This window comes from Aphanomyces astaci (assembly GCF_000520075.1).
Source record: "Aphanomyces astaci strain APO3 unplaced genomic scaffold supercont1.103, whole genome shotgun sequence".
Lineage (NCBI taxonomy): Eukaryota > Oomycota > Saprolegniomycetes > Saprolegniales > Verrucalvaceae > Aphanomyces > Aphanomyces astaci.
Genome location: NW_009798366.1, coordinates 105,119 through 132,970, shown reverse-complemented (window position 1 = coordinate 132,970; position 27,852 = coordinate 105,119). Strand labels below are relative to the sequence as shown.

At 51.7% G+C, this 27,852-nt stretch overlaps 13 protein-coding genes across 23 annotated transcripts; 6 read left to right on the top strand and 7 right to left on the bottom strand.

The window, feature by feature from the left end:
- The first annotated feature begins 57 nt into the window (after positions 1-57).
- On the top strand, positions 58-1,514 carry H257_17330. 2 transcript variants are annotated; one of them, XM_009846074.1, is made up of 4 exons: positions 58-393; positions 452-555; positions 605-768; positions 1,094-1,514. In XM_009846074.1, exons 1-4 carry the CDS (start codon positions 247-249, stop codon positions 1,258-1,260), a joined length of 582 nt encoding a protein of 193 aa, XP_009844376.1. In that variant the 5' UTR covers positions 58-246; the 3' UTR covers positions 1,261-1,514. The 2 variants fall into 2 exon arrangements, with proteins under 2 accessions (XP_009844376.1, XP_009844377.1); XM_009846075.1 differs by lacking the exon at positions 58-393 and having other exon boundaries at positions 419-555.
- H257_17329 lies at positions 1,053-3,087 on the bottom strand. 2 transcript variants are annotated; one of them, XM_009846073.1, is made up of 9 exons: positions 3,022-3,087; positions 2,530-2,951; positions 2,394-2,485; positions 2,206-2,352; positions 1,998-2,151; positions 1,696-1,950; positions 1,538-1,650; positions 1,276-1,477; positions 1,053-1,224 (listed from the first exon to the last, which is right to left on the bottom strand). In XM_009846073.1, the coding sequence occupies exons 1-8, from the start codon at positions 3,042-3,044 to the stop codon at positions 1,343-1,345; spliced, it is 1,341 nt and encodes a 446-aa protein (XP_009844375.1). In that variant the 5' UTR covers positions 3,045-3,087; the 3' UTR covers positions 1,053-1,224; positions 1,276-1,342. The 2 variants fall into 2 exon arrangements, with proteins under 2 accessions (XP_009844375.1, XP_009844374.1); XM_009846072.1 differs by having other exon boundaries at positions 1,053-1,477.
- Positions 3,088-3,296: 209 nt separating this feature from the next.
- Positions 3,297-3,613, bottom strand: H257_17328 (hypothetical protein; the record flags this gene model as incomplete). Its single annotated transcript, XM_009846071.1, has 2 exons — positions 3,297-3,431; positions 3,461-3,613. 2 exons carry the CDS (start codon positions 3,611-3,613, stop codon positions 3,297-3,299), a joined length of 288 nt encoding a protein of 95 aa, XP_009844373.1.
- Positions 3,614-3,697: 84 nt separating this feature from the next.
- Positions 3,698-5,063, top strand: H257_17327 (hypothetical protein). Of its 6 annotated transcripts, XM_009846066.1 has the most exons (7): positions 3,698-3,956; positions 4,004-4,070; positions 4,120-4,249; positions 4,302-4,394; positions 4,446-4,507; positions 4,553-4,658; positions 4,712-5,063. In XM_009846066.1, the coding sequence occupies exons 1-7, from the start codon at positions 3,803-3,805 to the stop codon at positions 4,940-4,942; spliced, it is 843 nt and encodes a 280-aa protein (XP_009844368.1). In that variant the 5' UTR covers positions 3,698-3,802; the 3' UTR covers positions 4,943-5,063. The 6 variants fall into 6 exon arrangements, with proteins under 6 accessions (XP_009844368.1, XP_009844367.1, XP_009844371.1 ...); XM_009846065.1 differs by having other exon boundaries at positions 4,553-5,063; XM_009846069.1 differs by having other exon boundaries at positions 4,004-4,249.
- A 2,078-nt stretch (positions 5,064-7,141) lies between these two features.
- Positions 7,142-12,794, bottom strand: H257_17326 (hypothetical protein). Of its 3 annotated transcripts, XM_009846062.1 has the most exons (6): positions 12,218-12,794; positions 11,464-12,173; positions 10,470-11,016; positions 8,961-9,962; positions 7,445-8,573; positions 7,142-7,379 (listed from the first exon to the last, which is right to left on the bottom strand). In XM_009846062.1, exons 1-6 carry the CDS (start codon positions 12,677-12,679, stop codon positions 7,267-7,269), a joined length of 3,963 nt encoding a protein of 1,320 aa, XP_009844364.1. In that variant the 5' UTR covers positions 12,680-12,794; the 3' UTR covers positions 7,142-7,266. The 3 variants fall into 3 exon arrangements, with proteins under 3 accessions (XP_009844364.1, XP_009844366.1, XP_009844365.1); XM_009846064.1 differs by having other exon boundaries at positions 11,464-12,794; XM_009846063.1 differs by having other exon boundaries at positions 7,142-8,573.
- On the bottom strand, positions 12,706-13,859 carry H257_17325. 2 transcript variants are annotated; one of them, XM_009846060.1, is made up of 8 exons: positions 13,821-13,859; positions 13,671-13,747; positions 13,504-13,611; positions 13,383-13,451; positions 13,281-13,336; positions 13,147-13,216; positions 13,045-13,086; positions 12,706-12,994 (listed from the first exon to the last, which is right to left on the bottom strand). In XM_009846060.1, the coding sequence occupies exons 1-8, from the start codon at positions 13,822-13,824 to the stop codon at positions 12,896-12,898; spliced, it is 525 nt and encodes a 174-aa protein (XP_009844362.1). In that variant the 5' UTR covers positions 13,825-13,859; the 3' UTR covers positions 12,706-12,895. The 2 variants fall into 2 exon arrangements, with proteins under 2 accessions (XP_009844362.1, XP_009844363.1); XM_009846061.1 differs by having other exon boundaries at positions 13,045-13,216.
- Positions 13,860-15,723: 1,864 nt separating this feature from the next.
- On the top strand, positions 15,724-16,501 carry H257_17324 (hypothetical protein; the record flags this gene model as incomplete). Its single annotated transcript, XM_009846059.1, has 2 exons — positions 15,724-15,815; positions 16,195-16,501. The coding sequence occupies 2 exons, from the start codon at positions 15,724-15,726 to the stop codon at positions 16,499-16,501; spliced, it is 399 nt and encodes a 132-aa protein (XP_009844361.1).
- Positions 16,502-17,387, top strand: H257_17323 (hypothetical protein; the record flags this gene model as incomplete). Its single annotated transcript, XM_009846058.1, has 2 exons — positions 16,502-16,861; positions 16,887-17,387. 2 exons carry the CDS (start codon positions 16,502-16,504, stop codon positions 17,385-17,387), a joined length of 861 nt encoding a protein of 286 aa, XP_009844360.1.
- A 2,254-nt stretch (positions 17,388-19,641) lies between these two features.
- On the top strand, positions 19,642-21,579 carry H257_17322 (hsp70-like protein; the record flags this gene model as incomplete). Its single annotated transcript, XM_009846057.1, has 3 exons — positions 19,642-20,682; positions 20,751-20,959; positions 21,009-21,579. 3 exons carry the CDS (start codon positions 19,642-19,644, stop codon positions 21,577-21,579), a joined length of 1,821 nt encoding a protein of 606 aa, XP_009844359.1.
- Positions 21,580-22,886: 1,307 nt separating this feature from the next.
- Positions 22,887-23,720, bottom strand: H257_17321 (hypothetical protein; the record flags this gene model as incomplete). Its single annotated transcript, XM_009846056.1, has 1 exon — positions 22,887-23,720. The coding sequence occupies one exon, from the start codon at positions 23,718-23,720 to the stop codon at positions 22,887-22,889; it is 834 nt and encodes a 277-aa protein (XP_009844358.1).
- Positions 23,721-23,838: 118 nt separating this feature from the next.
- Positions 23,839-24,959, bottom strand: H257_17320 (hypothetical protein; the record flags this gene model as incomplete). Its single annotated transcript, XM_009846055.1, has 4 exons — positions 23,839-24,156; positions 24,207-24,385; positions 24,430-24,744; positions 24,794-24,959. 4 exons carry the CDS (start codon positions 24,957-24,959, stop codon positions 23,839-23,841), a joined length of 978 nt encoding a protein of 325 aa, XP_009844357.1.
- Positions 24,960-26,017: 1,058 nt separating this feature from the next.
- On the top strand, positions 26,018-26,912 carry H257_17319 (hypothetical protein; the record flags this gene model as incomplete). Its single annotated transcript, XM_009846054.1, has 4 exons — positions 26,018-26,088; positions 26,182-26,269; positions 26,389-26,564; positions 26,621-26,912. 4 exons carry the CDS (start codon positions 26,018-26,020, stop codon positions 26,910-26,912), a joined length of 627 nt encoding a protein of 208 aa, XP_009844356.1.
- Positions 26,913-27,443: 531 nt separating this feature from the next.
- On the bottom strand, positions 27,444-27,680 carry H257_17318 (hypothetical protein; the record flags this gene model as incomplete). Its single annotated transcript, XM_009846053.1, has 1 exon — positions 27,444-27,680. The coding sequence occupies one exon, from the start codon at positions 27,678-27,680 to the stop codon at positions 27,444-27,446; it is 237 nt and encodes a 78-aa protein (XP_009844355.1).
- Positions 27,681-27,852: the final 172 nt, after the last annotated feature.

Here is a 27,852-nt window from a genome sequence, read left to right as displayed (position 1 = left end):
TCGCCCCCGGACTCGCCCGTGTCGTTTGGTGGCGGCGGGTACTCGCCCCCGCCTCCCCCCCCGTCCTCCCGCCACCGCGCGGATCCGTCCGGCCGGTCCGCATCCCGCCACCGTCCCGCGCGGTCGTCGTCGCGGCACCCCTCGAGCCGGTCCAAGTCGGTGGCGCGTCCTCAGAAATGGAACGCGCCGTACGATGGCCCCCCGCCCGACTACTTTGACGACGGACCAAACGTCGCCGCCGGCAACATGCTCAACAACATCATGGGCGAGGTGGGCCAGGCCAAGATGGCGTACGACATCTCGAGGCGGTCCGTGTCTCGGCACCGACGCAGCGTCAGCCGCCACTCCCACTTCTCGTCGGACCGCCGAACCATCCCCACACGCCGGATCGAGGTATCGACATTTGACGTGTGTGAGGGACGGACATTTCATTGGTGTGAGATAATCATAGGCGCCGCGCAACCCGGACGAGTGGCTATTTTCGTTGATCAAAGGCAAGATGATGGTGCAATGTCGCGCGATGCCCACGGCGCTGGCGTTTACCCGGCAACCCACGTACGTGGACCTGATTCCATCATGTGTCTGAGTCTGAGTCTGAGTCTAGGCCCCGCGAAGTGCACATCACGCAGCAGCCGTCGTTGAAGCACTTTAATTCGTTTATGCACTTGGAACACAAGCTCGAGTGTCCGCACTGGATCTATGAACTGTTCCCCCAGACCCCCGCGGACGCGCGCGCGTACGACGAGTTCCTCACGTATCTCCTTCGAGGTTAGTACTACTGGTCCACAAAGTTGTGATGGAAATGGGCCAATATTTGACGAAAATGGGCCAATATTTGACCGAAATATTTGAATATTTGATGGAAACTGGTCAATATTTGGTGGAAATGTTTGAATATTTGGTGGAAACTGGTCAATATTTGGTGGAAATGGTTGAATATTTGATGGAATGGGTGCAATATTTGATGCAAACGATGCAATATTTAATGGAAACTGGTCAATATTTGATGGAAATGTTTGAATATTTGATGGAAACTGGTCAATATTTGGTGGAAATGTTTGAATATTTGATGGAAAGGGTGCAATATAATTAGGCCGGTCGGACGCGTGTGCGGGCATGGCGCTGGACATTCAAAACTACAAGGTGATCATCTTACCCCCTGGCCAAGAGGCGCGGTTCGTGGGCTACGAAAAGACTCAGATGGTCGCTATTATCCGCAAGAACCTGCGGCATCCGTCCAGTCGACCCAAGTCCAAGTAGATGTTTGTTACTTACCTACTAACTACTCCCGAGTACATAGTAATGGCAACCAAGGTACTAGTAGTCGTTAGTTGTTTAGTGTCTACGTTGTCCACTGCATATTGAGCGACGCATTCACGAGATTCGCGTCGGCCAATGGAGTCAAGTCGGAACTGACAAGCGTCGCGGGAGGGTACGACGTCCGCAACTCGAACCCCCGCGTGCGCGCTTCGGGGATCTGCAACGGGCTTTAGTACTACTAGTACTAGTACTACTCCTACTAGTCGTAATAATATACCTCTTGCTGCACAAACTGAAACAGCACGGCCACGGGCTCGGCCTTGTCGAACCGGCGCATGAGACGGGACCCGGTCGTCGTCCGAATTTGCACACGCGTCACCGTCGGGCCATCTGCGACAATCCCATCAACTCAGAATCAGACTCAGCTTATCGTACCAGCCGGTTCGTCCGGCAGACGCGGAACCGCCGCAACGGGTGACGGCGGCGGCGGCAGGTCGTCGTGGACTGTGGGAGCACCTTGCGGCAGAACTTTCACATCGTGCCCCATGTCGTCATCGGTCTGTTGCTCCATCGACGCGGCGATGGCGGCGGCCAGTTCCTCGTCTTCGGTCAGTTCTCTGGACGGCGGCGGCTTGGGCGCGACGGGTCGCACGGCGGCACCCGGCGGGTTCAAGCACGCAAAGTCCGACACTAAGGCACGATTATACGACAGAATCGAGAGGACCGGTTGCACGTACGTTTCTCGGCCATGGCGTGGGGCTCGATGTAGTCGGGCCACTCGACCACCTTTTGGCCAGTGAGGGGATCCAGCACGCACGTGATCGGCAGCTTGGATGTGTCCAGCTGGTACAATGAGCAAAACTTCTTGCAGCTGTCGGACGCAATGTAGATCTAAGAATGAACGAGGAGTTGGACAAGATAGATAGATGGTGATGGAGGGCCAACCTGCCAGAACACAAAGCCGCTCGTGACCAGGTTCTGGACAAAGTCGTCGTTCCATGTGTCCCGGTTGAGGCGAAGGCTCGCAAACACCGTGTCGTCCTGGACGTTGACCAGCAGCCACTTGCTTTCCTGCTTGGCGAGTTGCCGCGCCTACAACCAGGATGAGGACAACCCAACACATGATGGTCGACCTCGGACAATGTGCCGTAGAACATGATGTTCACGGGCGGTTGGAACAGCTGCGACAACGACTGCGGGTCGCGGGAGCGAGCGGACGTGTCGTCTAAGAGGTGCATCAGACGATGAGAACGACGTGAGAGAACCGACCGTCGTTGGTTAAGGCGTTGGAGCTGCTGCGTCGAGGGAAACTGCCGCCGATGCTGGCCACGGCCTCCGCGGCAAAGTCTCGTTGGAAGAGAGCGTCTGGACGAGAGGCAGCGGACGACGCAGATGACGAAGTGAACTGGTTGTAGCTGGGTCCCCGTCCAAAGAACTGCGACGGCAACGGATCCGCGGGGCCGCCGACCAAACGTTGGCGCTTCGACGGATCTGGCGCGCGTACGTCTTGCTGTCCGTAGGAATCGAATGGGTCGTGGTTGCCTCCACTGCTGCTCGAAGCATTTCCCCCACTTGACGTGCCGCTGCCACCGCTCTCCATGAACAAATTGAGGGCTTCGTCCATGTTCCAATTTGTGAGATCGAGGTATTGCTGCGCGGTCGTGCCGTCAGCGCCAGTGATGACCATAAAGCTACGTAGATCAACCAGGTGAGCATGATCAAGCATGTACATCCCTTTTTGGTCGAGAGACATGCATGTACCTCGCGAGACTTTCGGCGTCCATGTCGAGTTCCACCAAATGCGCAAAATGATGGAGGGAAAGGGGGACGGAAGGATCGAATTCCGTGGGCAAGAATTAAACCCCATAACGCAGTACTATAACGTTGAGGTTTTATTTCGATTTCATGTTGGTTGTCATCCCGATATTCTGTCTTTAACGCCTACGTTTTATGCGTTTTTTCAACGAGATCTGCCACTTGAAATATGATTGCAGCCCGTCAACATTGGCAATGCTGTCTCGATGCAATGCCTTGTGTCACGTGAGCTGCAGCAACCGATGGACGTCCTCCTTGGATAGATCCACTTCCCAGCGCTGCACATCTTCCGCCTTGACCACTGCGCGTGGATACACCCCCAATGGCGACTTCATGTCCATCAAGCCGAGCAACGTCTGGCGGCCATTCAATCCCCCCACGATACCTTCCACGACGGCCCTACGTCATGTGCCATGAGCAATGCAATCTGCTTCGATGCCATGCATTCATCGTGCCCTTTGGACAGCGTCACGACGGCCGTCTTGTCCTGCATGGCGCTGTAGTACCGCAGCGCCTTCCATCGACTCGCTTCCATCATGTGCAATATATAATCTTGTTGTATGGTTGTAAAGTGGTGAGCTGATTATAGTCGTCTTTTGTGAATAATTAGGCTAATTTTGTGAAAAAATAGTCACGTTTTGTGAATCGACTGACTCCCAACACTTGTGATTGGTCGAATCTTTTGAAGTTTCGGCTCCAACACACATTAGGAACTCTGCAGCCGTCGATGGGTAGCTCCGCGGACGTCCTCCGGCGATGGAGCCCCATCTTAGCGCCATTCTTCACGGTGACCACGCTCATCATATGCATCGTCATCACCAAGACCAAGGACATCTACGTCGGGTCGCTCGCGTGGCCCTACTTCTCCGACATGGGGCGTGGTAAGTCCCTCACTACTTGACATCATCTTTGACCCGACTGGCTCCAGACGACCCTGCGTACTATGTGTTCGCCACGGGCTTGTGTCTCACAGCGATCTTTCTTGCGCTCACGTGGTGCGAGCATTCCATCCTTGTCCATACCTTCCTACAGACGATGCTTCAGGACATTCAACTTCCGCCACCAAGCAACGGTCCTCGCGCACCCTGAGGCGAAAGCGACGCCTTCCTTGCTTCGATGCAGCTTTGCAGCGTCGACGATGGGTGCGGTCGCCACCATTGGATTGCCTATCCTCGTACATAACCACCCATACACCTGGTACTATTATTCACTTGTGTTCCTTCTAGTCCATCTACCGAGTATCGTACGACCACCCAGAGATCCACAATTACGCCGCGTACTTTTTCTTCGTCTTCCAAGCTGCCGCCGTATTCCTGAATGTACGCACCGTCGTCGTCGGCATGTACTTTCCCATCATGTTCACCTGGTAGACCTACGTCACACGTCGCATCCTTCACACATCGCCCACCCCCAAGATCTTCCGTACCACATGGTTTCCTCTCCGTACTACGTCTCCATGATCTAATGACATGTCCAGGCGCATCCAAGTCGTGTTTGCATCGCTCTTCTTGATCGCGTTCATCCTGTACATCCCCGTCGGACTGGCCATCGTGTGTCCGTTTGAGCGTCTGACTGTGGTCAAGGTATGCTCCCACTGTTTTCAGTCGACGACGTTGACACGGGTGTGGGGTGGTAGTGCCTCACAGAAGGCTTGGGGACGGACTACTGCGCAACGACCATCGGCTTCGACGCGACCTATACCAAACTGTACGACTACAGCAACTGCGGCGCCATCAACCAACTTCGCTCCGCCGCGCAGCTGGTGTGCATTCTCACGTTGGTGGGGTACGCGCTGTCCTTCGCAACACACAAGGACGACGACGCCGTCCCAGCCCTTCTCTCCGCACCATCTCCGACGAACGTGTAATGGACGGGGGTAGATAGCAGTAATTTGTTCTCGGTTCATTGACATGAGGGTTGTCTCAGGTCAAAATATGCCAGAATTTCGAATTTCTCACGATATTAATTTGACAATCGTTCAATCTTCACTTGGTTCCAGTATTCCGTGCGTTGTATTTCAAAACAGGTCGGTCATAAAAACTATCTTGGTCCCACCCAGATCTAGTATTACTAGCGCAACTTCGCTACATTCGTCCACGATACTATGGGATCCCACGTAGTATCTACTACGAAAAGTACAGTGTACTTCGGTTCGTACTAGCTCGAACCTGCGCTTCTGGTTTCAACGGGCAGTTGCAGAAACGAGATTACGCAGTTGTCGCTGCCGATATAAATAGACAAAGCTGAAAGGCCGACTCGTCCGACCTAGCAGCAACCGCCGACCCACCCAGACGACGTGTGGGTAGCTAGATCGTCCATCAGGAGTCCGCTGCCATCACCCAAGCACATGGCACGCACGTCCGCCATCAGCGAAGAGGTGTGGGCCAACGCCATCCGTGCCGTGCTCGTGGATAAGATGAGTCTGCGAAATGCCGCGCAAAAGTTTGGTGTGCATCACATGTCTCTGCACCGCAGAATAAAGGATCTGCGAGGCGACAAGAAACCCGAGAAGCGAGATGTCGGCAGTCGGACCCCCGTCGCGGCAGCTCCCACAACTCCGTTCATGCAGCCTGGCATGAGCATGGTCAACATGATGCAGATGAACATGGCTCAGGGCCTCGACACTACGAAGCTACCGCCGCCACCCACTCGGCTGTCGTCGTCCTCGACGTATCCGGTGCGAGCCTCCCCTCTGCTGCAGTTCCGCCACCATCCGTACGAGGGCACGTCGTCGCCGTCAACTGGGCGGTTCCCTGGAATCGAAAACGCTTCGGCCAACATGTCGGCGTGGTTCAAAGCTGTGCAGGCCGTGGAGATGGGCCATCTGGACGTCCACCAAGCCGCCGCGACGTTCCATTTGGACCCGAACGCCCTGCACGACCACCTCAGCCGCCAAGCCCCCACCTCCGTACGTCCATCTAACTCGCATCTGCATATTGCTAATACAGCTGCTGCCGAGTAGGGGCGGGAGGTGCCGGCCGAGATGTTCTTGACCCAGATCGAGACCCATGGCGTGCTCAAGGTAGTCGTGGCGCGGGCTGAGGTGGGCGTGAAGATGGACTACGACGAACTAGCCGACCTCGTCCGCCGCGTGCTGTTTGTCCGTCCAGGTCCAACGTCGGCAGGTTGGTTTGTATAACACGAAACTGGTTTCACTTGAGGGTAAGAATATGACAGCCATCTTGTAGCTGGCAACACGGGGTACTTTGAGCACGTGATGGGGTCATTCATGCACCAAAATGAGGCGCTGCTTCGGTCGACGATGGAGCTCCATGGAGGTGGGACCAGTCGGAGCCCCCAGGCGGTGGCGGCGGCGGCGTCCCCCGCGGACACGTCCCGCCGCCACCCCCCGCCTCATCCGCAACAACAACAGCAGCAGCAACTCGACCGAGCATTCACACAAGAACGCCAGCAGCACATGGTATAAACGAAGAGACCCAAGTGGCTGCATCTGACAACTAACTGTCTGTACTCGATTAGGGCGACATCTTGACTGGAGAAAAAGCCGGCGGGTACGGAGGAGCGGCGTACCAGAGACCTCACGACCGGTACAGTCCGTCGGCCAACCTGCTCATCGCGTCCAACAAGATCAACAAGCCCGATTACTACATGGAGCAGCAGCCTTCCCGCGGTGCCCGGGTAGTAGTCGCGGCGGCGGGTCCTACTACTACTAGTAGTACTAGCGACGGGCCCACGGCGAGGTAACCAAGCGTAGTGCGTGCATGCTGAGTGACGGGTGGGTTTGCATACATGTATGTAGGCCGACCAGCGATCCCCACCAGCAGCCGCCAAGATCGAAGGACGCGACGGACGACGACTTTGTCGAAGTGTAGAATAGATCATACAAAGAATAGAATCGCATATTTTGTGTTACCCATCTACACACTATTAATAGAGGTTGACCGTGATTAGTGTGGACCGCACTATAATTAGTACTTCGAAGTATAGAGTTAGGAGAATTACCCCAATTTTGAATCGAGTGAGAATTCCAGTTAGGATTAAGATCTTGATTTTTGTATGTGGGATTTGAGTCATAATATACAAGGGTTATTTCAGTACTTTCTATGACTTTATTGGGTATATAGGGCATAACGTTACACCCGTTAGTGAGGACCGCACGAATTCTGAATCCACACTAATTACGGTCAACGGTGTACCTGCTCTAATACGTTATCTATCTATACCTATTACCTAGCTATTAGGAGCGCAAGTAATTTGAGCCCCTTCGTCCCGCCACAGCCTTATCACGGCGTCCACGAGCGCACGATCTTGCGGTTCCATCGCCGACGGCGTCGCCAACTTGCCTACACAATTCCATGATATATATATATCCACAAGCAAGGGCCATATCGGTCTAAAGCGGTCGTACGCTGAAGCAGGTCGGCCAGACGCCGGCGGAGTTCGGTCACGAGCATGACGGTGCGGCCGGCGCACGGCAGTTGGATCCATTGGTCGACCGTGGCGTGGCTTGTACGATCTAGGAAGGTCGTCCAAGGATACTCCAAATGGCCTCCAAACAATGCCAACGCCAGCGGCGTCACGGCGCTCGACACGGGCAAATACACCTTGGACGACGTGACCAGCTTGATGTGATACCCCAAGTACGCCGACGAGATAGGCACTCCACAGTTGATGGACGACGGGTGCATATACACTTGTTTGCGGCGGTCCCAGAAGGTCAGCCTACTAGTAGTAGTACTAGAACTAGTCGACTTGTCTACAAACACAACGTTCGGGTACAGCCCCGCGGCGACGACGGCGGCCACGACGACCATGTCGACCGGTTTAGTAGGTTGTCTACTAGTAGTAGGCTGGACAAACCCGAGGTCTACTAGCAGCCGCTCAAACGAGGCCGCGAGGTGCTGGACCTCGACGAGCCCGACGCGGTGGAGGCAGTGCTTTTGGCAAAATGCCCCGTCCTGACGTGTGTCCTCCCACGCGAGGAACGCCGCGAGGTCCGTGAGGAGGTCGCTGTTGAGGGTCGCGAAGCCCCGCCTCGCGGCATCCACCGCGGCTTGGTGGCCATTGGACGCAACGAACAGACTCTTGGACTCGAGGATGGCAGCGACGATAGACACGGGGCGGGATACCCCAAAGATGGATGCAAACAGGAGCATCTTGCCTATGCGGGCATCCAGCGGCAGCTGCGCCAAGTGCTGGCCCAGCGGCGTCAGCGTCATTAAGTTTGTACTAGTATCGTCGGCATCATCGTCGGAGAGGGGGTTGCTGTTGGCTAAAGCACCCAATTGGACCAGTTCCGAGGTTGCGTCCTCCACCGCTTGAGAAGACGGCGGCTCGAGCATGTCCGTCCAGAACCGATCGACGGAACCTGCCTCTTGGGTCTGGAGGAGGGCGTGGAGCTGCAGCGTGAGCCCCGTGAGTGGCGCGCGGTGGATTTCGGCCACGGGCTGCGCCGACATGCCGTGCTCAAACAGGTCCCGCGGGTACAGGCGGTAGCAAGTGCCGGCGCGCACCCGTCCGGCACGTCCCGCTCGTTGCTATTGGAAAGATATTATCATGAATATATATATATATTTCCCAAATCTGCAGCCGATCCCCATCCTCGCCGCGATATGTTTGATATATTGGCTTTCCACAGACACCACAAAGTCTCAAAAGCACAAGGTAGCAGCCAATCAGCAAAGAGTATTTTTAGATGGACCAATGGGAGCAATTCATCCATGATATATATATATATATTTAGCCAATCCGATTGCAGGAAACTATCAACGTCAAATTAGTGTGATACCCAAATTTTCCATACAATATTCAGTCCAATGAATCGATTGATCGATAATCAATTCGCGAATCAGCACAAAAGTAGTCTACATTTTGGGTAAAATATATATATATATATATATATATATATATATATATATATATACCTTGGCGTTGGCCTGGGAAATCCACCCTTCTGTCAGGTACGATGTATGGGTTTTGGCATCGTGGCGCATGTGTTTGACCCGTCCGGCGTCGATTACAACGGTCACGTCGTCGATGGTGAGCGATGTTTCGGCAATATTGGTGCTTACAATCACTTTGGTCTGGTGGGGCGGCGCCGGCGTAAACACGCGATGCTGGTCTTCCGACGACAGCGACGCGTGCACGGGTACAAACACACACGCGCCCGAGAGGCGCCGGTGCCCGCGCAGCTGATCCACCAACGTCCGGATCTCGCCTCGTCCGCTGAGAAAGATCAGAATCGCGCCATGATGGTTGGTAGACGCCGACTTTAGCACCAAGTGCTCGACGAGGTCTTGGATAAGGTCATAGTTGATCACGGATGCATCGACCTTGTCCATCATGGCCAATGTATGGTCGCTGTATCCTTCCCGTGAGGGTATGTCTCGAGGTGTAGGCGAGGAGGACGGTAGCGGGCGGTGGTTGACGACATCCGCATCGCGCCACGTCAGCACCTGCGTCGACACGCGTCCGCCGCGCCCCGACACGTGGAGGTTGTACCGACTTTCAGCGTCCGTCCGGCGGCGGCAGCACCTTGATCCGTCAAACACGACATGTTGGGTCGTTTCTATTGCGTCCTCGAGGTACAGCGTGTGGACGGGAAAGAGCCGCCCGGGCACCGCGACGACCCGCGCGTCGGCAAAGTACGACAGAAACATGTCGGCATGCAGAGTAGCACTCATGAGCACGATCCGGACGTGGGAGGTGGAGGCGAGGACCCGCCGGAGCAGACCGAGAAGGACGTCCGTGTGCACATCGCGCTCGTGGATCTCGTCCACAATGACGTAGCGGATGCCGCGGAGCGTCGGGTTGGACTGCATCAGCCGCAGGAGGATGCCCGTGGTGCAGAACAAGAGGCGGCAATGATCCCGACTCTGCTTTGCCTCGAATCGGATGTGGTACCCCACCAACCCCTGGCCCACGACCTACAACCAACATGATACTCTGTCGCAGATACAACATATATAGCATAGAGATGATAGATACTCTCTGTCGCAGAGCTACAAGATTGTTTGGGTTTATTTTAAAAAATATAAAAAAAATATAAAAAAGGTTTGACTTTATTTTTTATATAGATACTTTATTTCCGCTACAATGCCTGTTTTTGAAACAAGAACAACAAGAACAAAAAATGAAATCATCCAGAACAATTAAATTGAAATTTCTTTTAAAAAAACATACGAATATTATATATTATTGATCTATTTGGAGAATTATGAAGCATGGTATCGACGACGACCACGCCAAATACATATCAATCCAAGTCGTCCAGCTCGTCAACGTCAAATTAGTGTGTGACAAACTGCAATTAGTGTAATACCAATGTACATACAAACTTCGAGTACAATGATCCATCGATATCATCCTTTTGGCAAAGAATATCAATCAATAGTAAGTAGTCCACATGCTGAGAAGGATAATATTATAAATACCTGTCCCATCTCTTTGGCCACGCGCTCTGCGACGCCGATGGCGGCAATCCGTCGCGGTTGTGTGCACACAATCATGTCATGTGATGATTGTTTGAGCATGTCACGGAGTAGAAAGTGCGGCACCTGCGTACTCTTCCCAGACCCGGTCTCCCCAGACACGAGCAGCACCCGCGTCTGCCGCGCCGTCGCGACGATTTCGTCCTCAAACGACGCAATCGGCAGCGCCCGTCGGTCTTTGAGCATGGCTTGGTACGCGTCGGTCCGGACCAGCTGCTCCAATGCGTGGCGACTTGCCTTGTGTCGTGGGTCGGCTTTTATGGCTTCTTTTTCTTTTTCTTCTTCGCTGTCCCATGACTCTGCCACAGTGTACGTGTCGTCGACTGGTTGTTCCTTGGGTGGGGCCCTCCGTTGAGAGGAGTGTTGGTCGTGTACATCACTCAGCGTATCGACTAAATCGAATAAAGCGTCGACTGTTTGAGCTTTCGTGGCCACGGTACTCGACTTGGCTTGAGCTTCGTGTGCTTGCACTTGACGCACCCATGTGATCCTATATAGTATGAAGTTGCTCACCACGTTTCTCGCAAATATATATATATATATATATATACTTTGAAATATATATAGATTTATAGTGTTTAGCAACCCAATCGACAGACGACAATCGATCTACTACGACCAATCCAAACGCAGATTAACAATAAGTAGCCAATCAAATCATCCGATTCAGTAGAATCGAATGAAATTAGTATGGGGAATTCGCTGAAAACGTCCAAAATTAGTGTTGAATCACGCTGACGTTCTGATTGGTTGAAAATACGTAATCTTTCCGTAAGAGCCAATCAAAAATCATCTCAGAATTGAATTAGCCAATAGCGTCGATTCGACGGGGTCTGGAAACTACAATATGAGACATACAAATACCAGTACAACGAATCGATCGATAGATTTGGCGAAAAACCCAAATGTAGGTCAAAGCAAGGCAATACATTTATACCACATGTCTCTGTAATATGGAGGCAGACCCCGGTAGAGCGGGAGGTGGGGCACGAGCACATACAGCGCCCGAGTGGCCACGGCGTCTTTGGCCGCGTCCGCCGTCGAGTACGCGCCGCCTGGGTCGTCCAAGCAGATGGTCAGAGCCGGAAGGGTGCCGCGCCGCTTGATCAGCACGTCCATGCGATGCCGTGTTGGGGTCGAACCTGCGGATTTCGTGTACATGGGAACAGGCCACTTTTGCTTGTGGCAGTACTCTTGCAGCTGTACCCGGGGACTCTTGCCCGTCCATTTAGCTGGCATCACAACGTCGATGGGAGGCGGAAGGGTTGCTGCCGCCGTCATAATGACTGGAGCGGGGGACGACGCCTCGAGCATCGAGAGCATGCCAAGCCCAAAGCCCTCGTCGTCGTCGTCGTGCTCGTCAGCAACGTGTACAGCAACGGCGGGGATGGTGGTAGCTGTAGGACTTATCGATGGAACTGGAGGGTCGACGGTTGTCAAGGCGGCCAGTTCAGCTTTGAGCCGACGGATTTCGCTGGTCCAGTGCGGGATTTCGTGCTTGCGCTTCTTCTTGAGCCCCTTGAGCTGCGCCGTGGCATGCGCCAAGTCCATTTCCACCTGGCGCTTCGTGGCGTCGGGGCTCAATGTTTCATCATCGTCTTGCATCGAGTTGAGGTACTGCAACGTCCATGCTTTGGCATTGTCGGCCTAGACACACGTTATAGACAAGTACGACAGCGAGAAAGGACGACCTCGCGCGGGAGAGCCTCTGCGACGGACGGTTCTACTGGAGGCGGGGATGATACCACCTCTTGAACGTCCGACTTGTCCTTGTCGGGGAGGACGATCGTGGAGGAAGAGGTGGAGGCGGCTGGCACGAACGTGAGCTGGGGCTTGGATTCACCGTCACAAGTTTGCGTGGCCGCCTTGTACGCATACGAGCGAAAGGATGACGGCAAGTCGGCACTGGAGTAATACAGACACAGGTACTGCAGGGCACCCGAGAGGTCGTGGGCGTGTGAGAGCCCTGCTTCAATCAGTTCCTTGGAAAACCCCAATGCGGTGAGTCCATCGAACGCCTTCTCCACCTTCTTCTTGGTTCGTCGGCCGCGAAAGAACTGCGTCTGTGCCGACGGCAGCTGCAGTCCGTCCCGCAGGAGCTCCTCCAAGCACTGCTCCGACTCTTCCGAGAACGCGACTCGATCGACCACCATGACGTTGTTGGCCTGTCGAATTACTGTATTGTCTCGGTGGTGGGTTATCCGGATTTCCCACTGCGTATCCGGATCTTCATCCCACACCCTTTTGAAATACGGAGAATGGAGATCCTTCCTAGTAGGACGCCGCGAAGAAGTGAAGCGACACGTTCGTCCGAGTATGCGGGATGGACGCTGGAGAGAATCTAGCATTATTATGCCTCTATGATGAAGTTACGGACTAAGGTCGCCGTAATCGAGTGTTCGATCGACAGATGCGAGTTGGTTCTCCGCTTCGGCAATGGACACTTGGATCTTGGTGGCGTGACGTGCCTACGAAGAAACTCATTCGTCAAGGCCACGGACATTGGATTCGCTTGTACCTTCATTTGCGCCATCGTAAATCGTTCCAGCAGCACGTCCATCTACAAGAATATATACCATGAGTCCCAACACCTGGCAATCATATTCGCTTTCGTTTCTACCAAGTAACGCGCCAATTCTTCCGCACTGGAATGAACAATCGGAAGCAGCGCACAATCCCCTCGAGGGAAGCTACACACAAGGGACATCCATTACATGCTATGAAGAACGAGTGATCACGGAGCTTGACATGTACCTGAATGACTTGCCGTCTTCAGTGACCAACTGTACTGTCTCGGCGTTTACGTCAATCTACAAGGCGATCGTTGAGCACCTTTCACTTTAGCCACAGAAGGACCTTCAACACGTCGCTCTTCAATGGCACGAGGAAATGTTCGTTGAGTTCGCGACAAACTTCACGGGCAACCTAATCCATACCATGGAAATGCTGTTGTGATGGAGTCGGCAATGACATGTACCTTCTTGATGTCGCCAAAGTCCACGAGGTATCCGTCGTGTCCAATGCGATCTCCAGTGATGGTAACGGACATGCGATAGTTGTGTCCGTGCAATCGTTCGCGGAAGCCCTGCAACACACACACACACATCTGTCACCACCTACCACCATTGCCAGTAGTTCGTGCACCTTGAACGCGATGAAATGCGCGGCATTGAACTTCATGTAGTCCTTGCTCACAAACACACGATACACATCCGCTGGGGCTACACATGCACACATGAGCATTCGTTCCATGCGACCTCGACCATGCGCTCGATGTCCTGCCGCGGAGCTTACCCATGGTCTTGACGTCAGCGATTTGAATTGTGTCCAAGCAACACACATCCAAATGCACTTGGGAGAGGCAAGGGTTGAACCCGTGAAACCTTATATTATGGGTGTATTTCCAAGGTTATCCGGATACGGTGGCAAGTCCACAGGTGTGACGAGAATCCCATACCGGTACTACGATGCTAAATCTCCGGGGTAAACTGCATCGCTAGTGGTTAGCTATCGCTAACCACTGAGATGCACTTAACCCCTAGTAAGAGGTAAGGTGGTCTGATCATACAAAGTTCCATATAAACCTCATTGAAACAGTATTTCGGGTCAAACCAACAGTGGAACTGTTTTAAATTATACAGGTTGGGGACTTCCAATAAACCAAAAAAAATGCTTCACTTTCCAATACTAAGCTAGTATCATGAATTTACTGTTACTTTGAAGTAAATTATTTTATCGCAAGTCAATAACAGAATCATTTGGAATTCACAGATGTTCTAGTAATTAACTCTCCAGTGAATTCAGGATTGTGTGATCGAGTGCACACTCTGTGCTGTGCGAATGACTTGAAGTGATTGGTATATTTCATTATCACAGAGTAATTTCCAATCACTCAAATGACTAATTGGATTGTAGATGTACTCACCGGGGGTAGGATGGAATCCCAGGGTACAGGGCTACGGCGAAAAGGTGTATCCGGATGTAGTAATTCCCTCATTGAAACAGTATTTCGGGTCAAAACAACAGTGGAACTGTTATACAGTTACAGGTAATGAGGGAATTATCCTTCCCACCCGGTAGTACTGTGAAAAAGTGTTTTTTGCTGTTACTGGTCGAACTAACAGTGTTAGCGGAATAAAATGCCACCGCATTCAGACTCCGTTGAGTTGACATGCAACACCAGCAGCAGCAGTATATAGCACTGGGGTCATAGCTAGAATAATGTAGAATTCCAATTTAAGAGCCATATTTTGGAGCCGCTGCCGGGAAATGGAAGCAGCTCGGCTCTGAGGAATGGGTTTCGACTTCTGAAAACTGATAATTCAAGAGGAAACACAGGTCTTTCCACGAACCAGTACGGTAGCATTGAATTATCGATTTTCAAAGTACTTCAAGTATCTATCATGTCCTCATCCTATACAAGTACGTCAAATCACCCGTGTAATGCCAGTTTTATTCCTGGGTAAGCATTTTACAGCACTTTGCAGTAAAAACGGTCCAGCACAACTATTTCCAAATAAAATAGAATCACATTTGTGGCCAAGGAAATGAACCTACCGTGACTGGACAAATATCGAAATAAATAGTTCGACCAATTATAATGTATATAGTACTCTGATTGGCTAGTTTCAAAAAATTGAAAACCAACGCGTTTCATCATTCAAACCAGGGATCGTCAACAAGATATTGACGTATCAATAATTGACAGTACTATTGCGGGCAATAATGTATTGTCCGAGCCTTCCAATATCAATAATATTGAACATATTAAATATTGTATTGTTCAATATATTGAACAATATATAAAAAACCAGGCACCCCACACCTTACAAAATCGACCAAAACGTGGTTAAAGGCATGACGCACAACATGCAGCAGCCATATTGCCTAAAATCCCTCTATAACGCAAGATAGAGAGCTTTAAAGATCCGGAGTAAAATTCGTTGGACCAACTTGCAAGAATGTGTCCTCGCCTGTGTTTGAGAGTGCAATTTTAGAGTCTCAGAACGCACGCATCAACGTGACCAGACTATTTATTGATGTCTTCACGCACACGTCGGCATTCATGTCTCGACAGGTTATCAATGAACAACGTTCACATGTTTCATTTTCGGGACTTCCAGAAGTCTACCGACAAATCAAGTGCACATCCTACTTTCGACATTATTAGGGGTCCGAAATATTGCTGGTGCTACCGATGGCCACCAACTCTAAGTTGTCTGGCGTGTCTCAGTTCGGCTTGACGTCGCTGGCGCCAACGGCGACCCAACATCATTTATCTGAAGGATGGTGATCACATCCCAGATCATTTGTTGGACGTGCCCCCTAAAGATAGATAGATGTCGTCTCCATCCCTCCAAGCGTGTGGATGCTCTCCACCATCACCACAATTTGTCGTATCATGTTACTGCATGCTACTACTCTGTTTGGCAATAATTGCAGACAAGTCGAAAAAATCAACTTCCACTTTTCCGATTAGCTTAAATTGAGTGGCTAAACGAAGTCTATCAGAAGCAATTTTAGTTCAATTTTATTTGCACACCTGCCAACGAACGGCCAATGCAAAGTTTGCAAACAAAATCCAAGTCAAACTTGACCGATGACCAGCGAGGGGCGTTGTACGAAGATCTTCTCTTGAAGAGTGTGAACAGCAGGCTTTCTCGAGTAGCGATTACAGCAGTGCCGCGAGATTTCAACGTCCACTCGTCGACTGTATCGAGCATTTGGCAACGTGGCCGTGCGACGGCGCCTGTGCCGACGTCAAGTCTCGAATGACCAATTGTGGTCGAACGAAATCCTACACAGTCAGTGAGATCGAGCAGCGCATCAAGGCAACACGTCTGGCCCAACGACAAACTTACCGTGCATTGGGAGCAGCGATTGAAGTCTCAACTTGGACGATTTGGAACTTCATCCAAAGCAAGTGGGTCACCCGACGTTCAAACTGGACAAAGCCGCGGCTCAAGCCCGAATAGATGAAGCAGCGCGTCGACTTCTGCAAGGCAATTTTGAACGACTACAGTAAGCATAATGACAATGCATTGTACAATGTCGTTCACATTGAAGAAAAGTGGTTTTACATCACCAAGATTTGTCGCCGCTTTTACCTCTGGCATGACGAAGAGAACATGCCCAGACACGTGCAATCGAAGAGCCACATCACCAAAGTGATGTTCATGGTGGTCGTGGCCCGACCTCGCAGCGACTGGGACGGAAAACTTGGCTGCTGGCCTTTAGTGGTTGGTGTCCACTCCCGCCCAACGAACAAGCGTGAATCGGCCAGCAGGCGCACTTGTCACGACGACGGTCAACGTCACGAAGCCGGTCTACCGTTCGTACAGTCTGTATCTCGTTGAGAAGGTCATTCCGTCGATCAAGGAGAAGTGGCGTTGGCTTACTGACGACAACGAAGGGGTCGTGTACTTGCAGCAGGACAACGCTCGCGTTCATGTCGCTGCCGATGGACCAACTGTTGTTGCTGCCACTGAGTATGCAACCTTCCGCATTCAAGTGCGCAACCCACCGCCGCAAAGCCCAGATCTGAATGTCTTAGATCTGGGCGTTTTCAACTCCATCCAGGCCTTTCAGCAGACGATGGAATGCAAGATAATCGATGATCTCGGGCTTGCTATCGAATTGTCGTTTGATGAGTTGGCCCCCATGATTCTAGGGAAGACCTTTGCTACACTTCATCGGGTCATAAAAGCTGTACTGCATGCGAATGGTGGAAATTCCTACAAGACTCCGCGAAGCAAGGACACGGACGATGACATGATCAACTTGGAGCTTTTGGACCAGCGCATTGAAGAGGAAAGTCGGCTCGATGAATTGTATGACCTCGTGAACAGCACAGTAGTTTAATCTTTTTAAATACAGATTCTTTGTACTTTGATTTTGTATGCCTGTGAATGTTCGTCTGCAATTACTGCATGCTACTAGTATTTACCATAGTTTTGGGGTGAAGATATGTTTTGTGCAGTGTTCCTCATGAACACCCTCGGTCTACCACAATTAGTGGGGAACATGCCGCATCCTCTGTGGGGTCAATGCCATGTAGACTACGGCGACTACGTGTCTTGGATGCATGCCTTACAATCTTGTAAGCACGTCCATTTGTGTCAACAAGCTGCCTCCGATGCATGTTGTGCACGTACAATGGCCCACCGAGACTTCTCGAGGGTTCAAGCTACTCAACATTGAGACACAAACCTTGTACTCATGTATGCCTTCACCCCTGGGGGGTAGATGGATGATACCTCGATCTTCATTTGGGGATGCTGTCACGCCTCCGCCTTCTGCGTTTGGGGTGGCGATGACCACCACACCTCAACCCAAACTTGGGGAGGCTCTAGTTTGTGATTCGGCGTACGCAATTTGGCAAGTAGATGTCATACTAGAAGTACTAGAGACTACTCTAATTGTTCCTTCGGGAGGCATCAACTTTGCCATACTCCGACTTCCACCACGGAAGTTGTCCACAATTCCAACGTCCAAGAGTCGTCGATCGTTGTCGAATTTTCCGTGCCAATCGGCCTCGATGATGACGAACTGGTCTTCATGAATCTCTCTGCTACATACAGGAAGCCATGCGCGCTATATGATACATCCAACGAAAAATTTCGGGGTTTCGTCATAGGTAGTGTGTATGGTCACCCCATCCGTGTCATGCGCATGTAGACAGTGATTACGCCCATTGTGTTCGTGCGTCGCTGGTTTAGTCATATTTTACCTAGTCTGCGATATATCGGATCGCTAAGAGAATGCGAAGAATCGTCTTCTCGACAACGACGCAGCGCTTATCCTTCTGTGCACATTTCTACTAGAACGCCTGCGCTCAAACAGGCAGTCTATGACATGGGACATCCCATGACCACACCAAATCCTCTATACGAGGTCAATAAGATCATCATACAGATCATGAAACACTCTGGATCCTATGGGCGTACGAATCACATTGACCTACGTAACCATTATAAGAACTACCCCATCGAACAATAGTTTTATGTCTTGTCTACACCGATACACGCCCCGAGGTCGCGTAAACCAATTCACTAGATGACACAATGTTCTGCGCTCTGCGTAGTCAACTACGGACGGGACAGTTGTCGCCCTTCAGCATCCTCAGGCAAAAGCCAGGTAGCACGAACTCCGGTCTCTTGGACGGTAACTGAGCCGACGTACCAGGGAGTACCCTGAAGCATGATGGCTCGACATCGGCCTCCAGGTGGTTACTCGATCCATCTGGCCCTTCCACGGCATGTTGTTTGACACGGGCCAAATGGTAGGGACCCGCTGAAAGGGATGTCCGACGAGTTGAGTCGCGGACATAAGACGGTATAACGATTGGTGGTACATGTCGTCCTTCCCAAGTTTACAGTGAACAGTGCTTTTCTCCACTTTACCACTCTTACTGCCACAAGAAATGTCCGAAATCGCCTCTTTTTGCAACTTATCATAAATATTAGGACAATTTTTCAAATGACAGCTTTTGTGTGTTTGTCCAATAATTCCACGTGGGATTTCCTGGTTGAAGAGGTCCAAAACGCCATATTACAAAATGGATGCGTCTGGTAACATCTCAAAAATAATACTACGTAGTACTCCATTTTCTGCCAAAATGGGGTAAACCAAAAATGTCATTTTGAAAATGAAGGTAAAAGGTCCATTTTGTAATGTGGCGTTTTGGACCTCCTCAAGTCCCTAGTAAATCCCACTCGGGAGGATTATTGGATTTGGGTTTCAAACTCTTAAGAGCGAGCCCAAGAAATCCGGTTAACGCAACGTTATCCGAAAAAGGTACCTCCAGAACAAACCTGTCAAAGCTAATATCGCTCGGTGGCAAACCTACAACTTCAAGGAATTCTGTGTACCCCGAGCCCTGCCGAATAATTCAACCAATCAATGAACGTCCTTAATACGGGTGGGCCAGAAAACATTGATTCCGAGAGGTATCTGGCAAAACAACCAATCACAATACGCGAATGGAAATAACTTGCCTTTTGTATCCAATTGATGGAATGTGCTGGAAGGATTGGCCGAATTTTCTCGAAAATGACTGCGGTCAAGGCGGTGGAGTGTGTCGATGATCATTTTCGATTTTTCATCCAAAGCCAACATGTCTGGAGTCCAAGGCGCAAGTGTCGGTATCGATCTCGGCACGACCTATTCCTGCGTGGGTGTGTGGCAGAACGACCGTGTGGAAATCATTGCCAACGACCAAGGTAACCGCACGACCCCTTCGTACGTGGCGTTCACGGATAGCGAGCGCTTGATCGGTGACGCCGCCAAGAACCAAGTGGCGATGAACCCGACCAACACGGTGTTCGACGCCAAGCGTTTGATCGGCCGCAAGTTCAACGACTCTGTGATCCAAGCCGACATCAAGCACTGGCCGTTCAAGGTGACGCCGGGTGCCGGCGACAAGCCGCAAATCACGGTCGAGTTCAAGGGCGAAACCAAGACGTTCCAGCCCGAAGAAATCTCGTCGATGGTGTTGATCAAGATGAAGGAAGTGTCGGAAGCGTTTATCGGTTCCACGGTGAACAACGCCGTCATCACGGTGCCTGCGTACTTTAACGACTCGCAACGCCAAGCGACCAAGGACGCCGGTGCCATTGCTGGCTTGAACGTGTTGCGTATCATCAACGAACCCACGGCCGCCGCCATCGCGTACGGTTTGGACAAGAAGGGTGGCGAACGCAACGTGTTGATTTTCGACTTGGGCGGCGGGACCTTTGATGTGTCTTTGTTGACGATCGAAGAAGGCATCTTTGAAGTGAAGGCCACTGCCGGTGACACGCACTTGGGTGGTGAAGATTTCGACAACCGTTTGGTGGACCACTTCACGGCTGAGTTCAAGCGCAAGCACCGCAAGGACATGACCGCGAACCAACGTGCCCTCCGCCGTCTGCGCACGGCCTGCGAGCGCGCCAAGCGCACGCTGTCGTCGTCGGCGCAAGCGTACATTGAAATCGACTCGTTGTTCGACGGCATTGATTTCAACAGCACGATCACCCGCGCGCGTTTCGAAGACATGTGCGGTGACTACTTCCGCAAGACGATGGAGCCTGTGGAGAAGGTGTTGCGCGACTCGAAGTTGTCCAAGAGCCAAGTGCACGAAGTGGTGCTTGTGGGCGGGTCGACCCGTATCCCCAAGGTGCAACAGTTGTTGTCTGACTTTTTCCAGGAGCAAGGAGCCGTGTAAGTCGATCAACCCCGACGAAGCCGTGGCAAGCCGCGATCTTGTCGGGCAACGACAGCTCGGAGAAGTTGCAAGACTTGTTGTTGCTGGACGTGACGCCGTTGTTGCTCACGTTGGAAACGGCCGGCGGTGTGATGGCGACGCTGATCCAGCGCAACACGACGGTGCCGACGAAGAAGTCACAGACGTTTTCGACGTGCGCGAACAACCAGTCGGGTGTGCTGATCCAAGTGTTTGAAGGCGAGCGCTCGATGACGCGCGACAACAACTTGTTGGGCAAGTTTTCGTTGGTTGGACGGGATCCCGCCCATGCCCCGCGGCGTGCCGCACGTGGACGTGACGTTCGACATTGACGCGAACGGGATCTTGAACGTGTCTGCGATCGAAAAGTCGACGGGCAAGGAGAACAAGATTACGATCACGAACGACAAGGGTCGCTTGAGCAAGGACGACATTGAGCGCATGGTGCAAGAAGCGGAAAAGTACAAGTCGGAGGACGAAGCCAACAAGTTGCGCATCGAAGCCAAGAACGGGCTGGAAAACTACGCGTACAACCTGCGCAACACGCTCAACGACGAGAAGCTCCAGGGCAAGTTGGACGAAGCGGACAAGAAGGTCGTGGACGACAAGGTGACGGAGACGATCAACTGGCTGGACGCGAACCAATCGGCCGAGAAGGAGGAGTACGAAGCCAAGCAAAAGGAGCTCGAAGGCGTGGCCAACCCGATCATGCAAAAGCTGTACGCGGCTGGCGGCGGCGCCCCCGGCGGTGTGCCCGACTTTGGCGCCGCCGGCGGCGCCCCGCCCCCGGCCGCCAGTGCCCAAGGCCCCAAGATTGAAGAAGTCGATTAAAAATCGTCTATCTTTCCGTACTAGTATAATATAAAAGGATACGATTGAAGTTTACTTTTTCTACGGGTTGTGGAGCAAATGGGACTAATTTAAATTGGTTTAATGGTTGTGAATTTGATTACTTATGGATCAAACCCCGAAACCTCGTCTTTGGTTGGCTCGTTGAGGCGCTTCGCACTTAGTGTATATGTATTGTGACGGATTAATCTATTGCGACTCCTGTAATAACTGATAGTTTTCTTGTAATAGCTGATATTTACTAGTGAACATGTTGAATACTTCGAAGTATACTTCAAATTTGTATGACGCAATGGATTAACAAAAGTTTGAGAACGAGTGTCTGCTAGTTGTGAAATATCACCTGTCGCAATACATATACAGTATACGGGTATTGATATTTAGAAAGTGAAGCAAACAATATCCTGTTGTCGATAGAAACGGGTAGTATTTTAATAGTATAACGTAGTATTTTAATAGTATAACGTGACGGATCAGTGATTTGCCGATTTTGAGCTCCATGACCAAACAGGCGATCGGTGATTTGCCGAAATTTAACCTTGAATTCAGTATTGGCTTTGGAATTTTACGGCTTCGTTGAAACAAACTTATTGATTTATAGATCAATATTATATGTACGAAGTAATCATATTTAACAGGTCATACTTGATTTTAAAACAGGTGATAACCTATTTAAAATAGTACTATACCCATCATAACGTTTTGAAGGTGTCAGTTGTTGCAGGCTTTTATTTTATCCAATCATATCAATTCTTGAATTCTATTGGGTAGTGCAGCTCAGCAAATCACCGATCTTTCGGCAAATCACAGATCCGTCACGTTATATATGGTGCATTTCAACTAAAGACTACAAAAAAATGCCTTGTCTTTCGACAGCTATTCCAACTTTGCATTGATATTTTTAGGAAAATAAGCCGTAATAACGATAGAACTGGTCAAGACCAACAGAAGTTACGGTTCAAAATTTCGATTGGTGAAAAATTGATGGAGTAATAGAATTTAAACCAACCAGCCTTTTTGTATAGAAATATATGGAGCCAGGCACATTTTGGCCGAAAAGGAGCATCAAGTATATCTTGGTCTTTGTATACAGCACTTATCCGTATGAACGTTTCCATTGTATCCGTATTATTCAGGATGTTTAACCTATTTACCAGATAAAAAACGTAAGTAAAACGTCAACATTCCTGGGGTTGAACTGAAATAACCGAGGCGTTTAATAGTAAAACGTCTCCGGCCGATCTGTAGTCTTTACTGAGTACAGTAGATGAAATGCACCATAGATTGCCTTATTCGACGTCGTTCGTTTCCGGCTTGGTGGCGTCGTCGAGTCCGATTTCTCGACGCAGTTGGGTGGACCATACGTCTTTCTTGTCATTCGTCGGGTTGCTGGGCGCGCGCGTGGTCAAGCTGCCCTTCTTCTGCGGACTTCGACTCCCGCCGCCGCCCTTTAGGAGGTCGTTCTTGACGTCTTCGATGATGCGCTTGCCCTTGGGGGACATGACGTGCCCTCCCACTTGATGTTGCTCTTCGTCGCGTCGTTTGCCTTCGTCGTCGTCGTTGCCTTCTAGTACGTGACTGCCGCTTCCGTCCCCCGACACCACTTGCATGCGGCCGAGCAGTTGAATGTCGGGCTTGACGCTCTCCGCCGACGCCAGATGCACGACAGGGAATTCCCGCTGCTCTACGCGCAATGGCTTGTGCAAGTGCCACGCAGCCAGGAACTCGACGGGAGCCAACTGACAGCGCTGACTCGCAAGGAACGCGTCGGCCCACTCCACTTGCTGCACCTGGCGCGTCAACTCCAGTTCTTCGCACCGCAGCAGGTCCATCTTCGCCTTCGCCTCTTCCTCCAGCCGCGCCAAGACGACGTCCATGCTGCGACGCACCTGCACTTCCACCTCCTGCCGGTTGGCCGCGATGTCCATCACTCGGTCTCTGATCTGCTTGAGTTTGGTCCCAATCATTGCCTTCCTCGTCTCGATGAGCGGGTCAGGCTTGGCCGACTCCTTAATGCTCTGCTCGTACGCGTCGAGCAAACTCACGAGGCGGTGGCCACCTTTGTCGCCTGCCGAGTGATCTCCCACCATCTTGCAATGCACACACACCGGGATCCCGCACATGCCGCGCAGTAGAATTCCACGTTCTTGGACTCATGCTGCAACCGCAGAACAATCAATCAAGTTTTTAACGATAAAAATTCATCGAAATGAGATTAAAATCCCCAGAAAAATACAATTTTTACAATATCACTGTGGAAATGTCGAAAAAGGAAATTAGAACAATCACATGACAACATACCAGGCGGCACGGAACGGGAGGAAGGCTGAGGAGGACGGGCGGCTCTCCCGCGGCAGACGCCGTCACGAGCGGCGACCTCTTGTGGCGGCCAGCGAGTTTGTTGGCCGAATGGACTGTCGTGTCGCACGTAGGGCAGAGGTCGGCGTCGCAGGCCGGGCAGTGGATGGACGCGGCCTGCTTCTCGCACAGAGCGCATATGGGCGCGGGTTTCGATTCCACCGCGGAGTATGTGAATCGAACGAGGAATTGTGGCAGGATCTTCCAAACAACCATGAGCGGCTATCGAGAATGGACAGGAAAGCGCCTACCTGATGAGATGAAGGGACGATGTACTCGTGGTAGTAGGGATCGCGTTCAGTGGATGAAGGGGGTTGGACGAGGTAGTGACTGTGGTACCCTTGCGGAAGTCTGATCGCGGCATCTTCTTCGCGCTCGATGGGGAGCGACCGACCCGCGGCCACCTTGCACAATACAAACTGCTTCTTCCCTACCGTGTATCCATTAACCATAGCAAAGAAGATGGAGATGTACCTGTCTTGCCGGGGTTGTCCATGACGATGTTGCCCGTGGTGAACTTCATGCCGTGGTGCTGCGTGGAATCCATGGACGTGAATCCGTAGGTGTACATTTGCGCCATGGACGGGCCCAGGTCTTCGACCGACACCCATGAGTCCACCTCGAGCAACCCCGCGGTCTGCTGCTCGTACTGCGTATGGAGCGTCGGGTTCTTCATGTCCCAGATCATCACGTCGTCGTGCACGACGAAGCCGGGGAGGGACGCTTGAAGGAGGTACCGCACGCGCTGGAAGTCCTTTGACAGGGGGTTCATGGATGTCACTGTCGCGACTAAGAGAAATGCGTCGGTCAACTGTGGAAAGTGCGGGACGGGGCATACCTTGTCCTGGCGATGGACCGTCCATTGGCGCGGTTTTCACGGCGCCACCACTGGAAGCCGATCCATCGGGACTGGCAGGGTCGCCGTCATGCGCAGGGGACAGCAAGACACGCACGCGGGACGGCGCATTCTCGTTGGTGGAAGGAGAGCCTTCGGTGATCGCCATCTTGTTCAAGAATGAGGAAACCGCCCAAGATTGCAATGAAAACAATCCGTTTCACTTTTGGAGCGGATTATCCGAAATCATCCGGATACACACACAAGCGACGTTTGTGTGTGTATCCGGATGATTTCGGATAATCCGCTATATATTTGTTTTTAAAGTGTTTAGAATTCAAGGCTTCACCAATACAAAACCTCATACTTCGAAATACATTTCAGATTCCTCTATCGATCAACATGCCGAAGTATTGCAACTGGACTTGACGTCAAGTAACGTTAGTACATCTCGGTAGATCAAGGCCAGAAAGCCACCACTACTACCACATTGCAACATATATCCGGGGTTTCGGGGTTTACCGCCCCCTAAAGCTTGACTGACTGGGGAAGTCTGAAGTATATAATATGTATATCCCATGAATATTTACCGGTATGCATATATACTTTGAAATATATTCTGGTAGAAATATACATGTGTTAGTACGAATACGCCTTCGTCGTGGCTAGGAGTCTTGCCGCCTGAGACCTATGCCGTCCGTGGTAGAAATTATCAACACTGTAACCCCTGCGAATCAACGCTGCCCGGCCAGATCGGCAGCCCCGGCCAGCATGCGGCGACGGCGCGGCCTTTGGGATTTCTGACCCGTACTAGAGTCTATCACCACTGAGTCGCCCAAATTAGTGCATACCCCGCAGTAACGTCACTGACGTGCTTCAAATCATACCATCGTATCCACGCATACATACGCTTATTCGAAATATCCTCCATGAGAGGATGGCTAGGGCTTCTTTCACTGTTGGCTGGCCTCCCAGCTATTGTTCACGGTACCCCGTGCGATGCCAGCCTGAATCAAACCTTATCGACCATACGCAACCAGATTGTGTCGTCTGCCTGTGGGTACAGGGGGGAATGGGGGGCGACGGCCACACCCTTGGACTTTATCCGCCTACAGCCCATACATTGCGCTCGCGTGTGCACAACGCTCCTGTCGCAGAGACATTGGCCTGGTATCCTACAAGTTGGAGGACGTGACGTGCGACAAAGCTAGCTCCCTCGGCTTGGCTATGAGAGGCATCTTGAACCTCTGCGAACTCTTCCATCTCGCGCTCACCCCCCCAAAGTGCCTTCCTACTGAGTACGTAGAGCCCAACCTACCCACCGAATCTTACACAGCTGCCACAGTCCCAAAACAGCCTCTTTCCTCCGTCGGACCTGATGTTGCTGCCAGCCATGTCTCTACGCCCCAGCTGCCTGTTGGCTGTCATTACAACCCTGAATGCTTTGCCAGACTTTTCATGAGCCCCCCCATCCAAGCCGTAAGTGTACCGCGGCTTCCTCTTGGCCTTTTGCGGCAATATGTCCGTTCAGCTATACAGCGACGTTACTTCGTGCAACACCAAGCTGGCTATAATCTACGCGACACCGTTTTCAAAAGCTGCATCAGCAAAACCACGCCCGTCTTTCAAGGTCAGGCAATGTGTTGTACGAAGCAGCGATCCATGAGTACTTTCAACTGAGCTCGATCGTGGCTAAGACACCCGAGTGCAAGAACGATGTCGTAGACATCGCCACAGCCTTGGCCGATGTCTGTTCATGTGCGGCGAACCTGACGTTCGCGGTCCGAGTACTTCAAGTAGTATGGGCCTCCACTTACTCCCCCACTTTAGTGGCCTCTTCCCCCGACCAGGTGTGCAATGCGACGGAACTACCCGCCATTTCTCACCTGGTAAGTCCCCTGCAGGGCCCGCCTGCATCATGATCAACCCAGACGTGGATTGGTTTGATTGGGTCATGCCCCATAAGTTGGCCTCCGTCGGATCGGCCCCCCCAGCATGTGTCACCGCCGCCCTTGCGATTGTCAAAAACTCGTTTCCCAAGTGTGAGTTTGTCTACGCTGACTATGGCGGCACCAGCGACGGCGGACGCGTGGATGTTGCCACGTACTTTTCCAGTGTATAATCGCCGCCCAAATCATATTCAGCCAGCGATCACCAACCATGGCACCCGCAACGATACGACCAACGCCCGCACCCACACTGACCACGACGTCGACTGCCAGGGTCGAGCGAATTGTAGGGGCCATGATCTGGCTTATCGTGGTAGCTGGCACCCTGTAGGCTGGATTTACACTGCGAGTACCCACCAGGGCGACAGATGAACGGCATGCCTTGACATTCACAGGGAAATACTACTGCGGAATGCAGCCAATAATGTTGGACAATTTGTGCGTCAAGTGGCCAACATCAAAATGCGAGGCATGTTGATGGCATAGCCATCCCATATAAACATTTAGCCATACAAACCTTTGTTTTAGCCATACAAACCTTTAGCCCTGAATGTACTATAAACGTCACCGCGATCAGTGTTCTTGGGTCTAATGCTCCGTAGACATTTACGGTGTTAGATACGGGATTATTTTAACCCTAAGAGGACGAGTCGCTACTGCATGAACTGTACTTTGAACAGCTTCTGGCAGCAACAACCAACTGACTACTTCTTGTGATACAAACAATCAAACTGTTCGTGGTCGAGCCGATCTTTTTCTCTCATTTCGACGCCACAGCCGAGGGAACACGTGGAGAATCGCATGCCGCACACTGCTTGATGGGTTTGGACGGTGTTGGCGACCACGTGCTGGCCGCAGCCCATGGGGCACCACACGAGTCGGAACCGGCACTCCATCGTTTCATGCTCGTTCTTCTCGTACGCAAACAGCGGGTGCTTCATGCATCCGTGCGGGGCATATTTGCACTGAACCAGTCGCATCTTACACTCGTCCGCCTTGTGTCTGTCCAAGTGCTCGGCGACGATCCCGCCCAGGCCGCACGCCCCGCACGCAGTACATGGGCATGCTTCGTCACTCTGTTTTCGTCTGCGTCGGCTATTGTGCGCCTGGATC

Coding starts and splice junctions, on each gene's coding strand:
- H257_17330 (XM_009846074.1), top strand. CDS start 247: ATGCTCAACAACATCATGGGCGAGGTGGGCCAGGCCAAGATGGCGTAC. Junction 394..451: donor TCCCCACACGCCGGATCGAG/GTATCGACATTT, acceptor AGATAATCATAG/GCGCCGCGCAACCCGGACGA. Junction 556..604: donor GCGTTTACCCGGCAACCCAC/GTACGTGGACCT, acceptor GTCTGAGTCTAG/GCCCCGCGAAGTGCACATCA.
- H257_17329 (XM_009846072.1), bottom strand. CDS start 3,044: ATGGACGCCGAAAGTCTCGCGAG. Junction 2,486..2,529: donor CAACGCCTTAACCAACGACG/GTCGGTTCTCTC, acceptor TGCACCTCTTAG/ACGACACGTCCGCTCGCTCC. Junction 1,478..1,537: donor TTCAGTTTGTGCAGCAAGAG/GTATATTATTAC, acceptor AGCCCGTTGCAG/ATCCCCGAAGCGCGCACGCG.
- H257_17327 (XM_009846065.1), top strand. CDS start 3,803: ATGGGTAGCTCCGCGGACGTCCTCCGGCGATGGAGCCCCATCTTAGCG. Junction 3,957..4,003: donor CTTCTCCGACATGGGGCGTG/GTAAGTCCCTCA, acceptor GACTGGCTCCAG/ACGACCCTGCGTACTATGTG. Junction 4,508..4,552: donor AAGATCTTCCGTACCACATG/GTTTCCTCTCCG, acceptor TGACATGTCCAG/GCGCATCCAAGTCGTGTTTG.
- H257_17326 (XM_009846062.1), bottom strand. CDS start 12,679: ATGGTGGTCGATCGAGTCGCGTTCTCGGAAGAGTCGGAGCAGTGCTTG. Junction 11,017..11,463: donor CCATATTACAGAGACATGTG/GTATAAATGTAT, acceptor CATACTATATAG/GATCACATGGGTGCGTCAAG. Junction 7,380..7,444: donor TCTGGCCGACCTGCTTCAGC/GTACGACCGCTT, acceptor GGAATTGTGTAG/GCAAGTTGGCGACGCCGTCG.
- H257_17325 (XM_009846060.1), bottom strand. Junction 13,087..13,146: donor AAGAATTGGCGCGTTACTTG/GTAGAAACGAAA, acceptor ATATTCTTGTAG/ATGGACGTGCTGCTGGAACG. Junction 12,995..13,044: donor TTACGATGGCGCAAATGAAG/GTACAAGCGAAT, acceptor GTTTCTTCGTAG/GCACGTCACGCCACCAAGAT.